The sequence below is a fragment of the Ciconia boyciana genome, chromosome 17, assembly GCF_034638445.1.
Source record: "Ciconia boyciana chromosome 17, ASM3463844v1, whole genome shotgun sequence".
In the NCBI taxonomy this organism is placed as follows: domain Eukaryota; kingdom Metazoa; phylum Chordata; class Aves; order Ciconiiformes; family Ciconiidae; genus Ciconia; species Ciconia boyciana.
This window is the reverse complement of record NC_132950.1, coordinates 298,163-300,494: the sequence shown is the minus strand read 5'-3', so window position 1 is coordinate 300,494 and position 2,332 is coordinate 298,163. Positions and strand designations below refer to the sequence as shown.

At 57.2% G+C, this 2,332-nt stretch overlaps 1 protein-coding gene across 1 annotated transcript; it reads right to left on the bottom strand.

Annotated features, from left to right (window-relative positions):
• Positions 1 to 224: 224 nt before the first annotated feature.
• Positions 225 to 1,966, bottom strand: LOC140661024 (fibrinogen-like protein 1-like protein). The gene is made up of 3 exons (XM_072882604.1): positions 1,963 to 1,966; positions 1,202 to 1,309; positions 225 to 859 (listed from the first exon to the last, which is right to left on the bottom strand). Exons 1-3 carry the CDS (start codon positions 1,964 to 1,966, stop codon positions 225 to 227), a joined length of 747 nt encoding a protein of 248 aa, XP_072738705.1.
• Between the last annotated feature and the right edge of the window lie 366 nt (positions 1,967 to 2,332).

The window sequence follows — 2,332 nt, the reverse complement described above, 5'->3', positions numbered from 1 at the left end:
GTGCCAGCCACTGGGCAAAGCTGCCCACGTGCCCGGGGCTCCAGGCAATTGCTCCTGAGCCCCAGAGCCGCTGTGTTTCAGCTGGTGATGGCGCAGGAGCTGCAGGCAGCGCAGGACGTGCACTGGGGCTGGCACAGGGCTGTTGGCAGGAATGGGAACGGGGCACTGAGCTGGGGACAGAGGCGCTCGCACAAACTCCCAGGGGGCTGGGCGCTGCAGCACGGTCAGCACACGTCTGTGGGTTTGACCAGGATGAGGGATGATGTGCAGTTGCCGCTTGAGCAGGCTCCTGGCCAGAAGATGTACCTCTTGCCATTGAGCAGGACGTTCTGGCACTTGTCGTACCACCAGCCCCCATAGCTGTTGGCGCAGTTCCCACTGTGCTGGTCCTGGTCCCTGTCAGCCGTGCTGAACTTCATGTTGTCGTGTATGCCCCCGTACCTGGAGTGATAGCTGGTCAGATAGTCCTCCCCGCTGCCCAGGAACCGGCCCAGCCTCAGCGGGTACCCCTTAGCCTCGCTCTCCACGCTGAAGATGTCGTACTCGGCGTAATGGGTGACGTTGGCTTTATTCTGCACGATGAAGCGGACCTTGTAGGTGCCCTGCTGTGTCAGCAGGTGCAGGTACTCGGTGCCCAACCAGTGATCGCCCTGCACGTTCCCGAAGCCATACTTGTAGGTGGTCCAGGACTCCTTCCATGTGATTTCGGTGGTGTAGGTATTTCTCTGGACAACAGTCCAGCCCCTGCCTTCGGTGTCCATGTCGCACCACACCACGCGTGGGGGTGACCCTGCCGGCTGGATGACATACACCCCACTGGGGCTGCCGCTGTTGAGGTGGCTGCAGTCTGCGGGGAACCCTGTAGCAGCAGATCAAGCAAGACATGAGGGACCTGTACTGGAGAATGCGCTGGCAGGTTACTGTGGGGCAGCTGTACTGATGCTGCTGATGCTGGATCTCACTGGGTGCTCCGCAATCAGTGGAACATGTTGGGAACGCCTCTTATCTGCCAGTGATGACAGGCAAGGATTACCCTACTTTGCAGCTTAGGTCTGAATGCGGAGACCTGCTGTCTCTGTGGCTGCTGGCATGGGGACACTTGCACCCAGCACCTCGGAGCCTGGCCACGCTCAGCGGCGGGCAGCGTGGCTGCACCCAAATGTGGCAGCTTGTCAACTCTCCCCCCGGCACCCGTACTTACCACCCTGGAAGCTGGCAGCACGTGCTGGGCTCACGCAGAGGAGAAGCATCACCATCACCATGGGCAGGACAAGGTCCCCATGGAGCCAACGTGTCCCAGCCTGGAGCCCTGGGGAGGAAAGGGCCCAGCACCATTAGGATTCCTGGGCAGCCCCCTCTGCCCCTGCCGACAGCCCCCGGGGAGCTCAGACCAGGGAAGGCAGAGCCACAGGGCACAGACAGGAGCAGGGGGCTCCCTGGGTGGTGCAAGCTGCAGCTTCAGTGCAGGCTCTGCCCCTGCAGGGCTGAAGCAAGGTGAAGAAATGGCTTTGTCACACTCCTGGTCAGCTTCTTCCCTGCACCAGACAGCAACCTGCAGTCACATTTTCTCATGTTTCTCCTAAATGTGGTTTTGTTTGTTTTTCTACAGGTCTAGATGCAAAAGGATATTTTTATGGGAAAGAAGTAAATCTGTGTTAAGGACATTCAGAGCAAATAGTTCAAAGCACTGCAGCTGAGTTTGGTGTATAAAACCTGGTGCTCCAGCTGCAGAGCATGCAGTTCACAGGGATGCAGGAAACAATCCATCAGCAGCAGCAGCAGCAGCAGAGAACTAGAAAGAAACAGCTGGGTGGAAAGGGAGGAGTGGAACGGACGCTGGACACTCTCATCAGCTCCCGCTCCCATGGTGCCCATTGCTGTCACTTAACTTGGTTTTCTACTTGCATCCCCCAGAGCTGTGAGCGCTGCAGAAAAGGAGCCACAGGGAAGAGGAGAACTCACCCATCACCGCGGTGCTGCTGAGCAGACGCTGGGAGCCTGAGCAGTCAGTCCCGCTGCTCTCAACTCCATGCTGGCCTCTGTCCCTTTATACCTGGGTCTCTCCCCATACACACCTCCTCTGTGTGAGGATCTCAGCTCCTCTGTTTGCATGGACAAAGTTAATCATTGTGTGCCCATCTGGTGGCTTCTCTTTGCTCAAGATTACACAAAGAGGCCCTAAGTTTTTTTTTCTGAGAAAAAAATACAGTACTCTAAACCTCCCAGCTGTGGGGCGTTTATCAACCGCAATATACTGGACCTGCCCAGGAGTTAAATCTTTCTAGGGATCTACCAACTGCTGCAGGGCAATAAAGGAGCTAAAGGGGAGAGA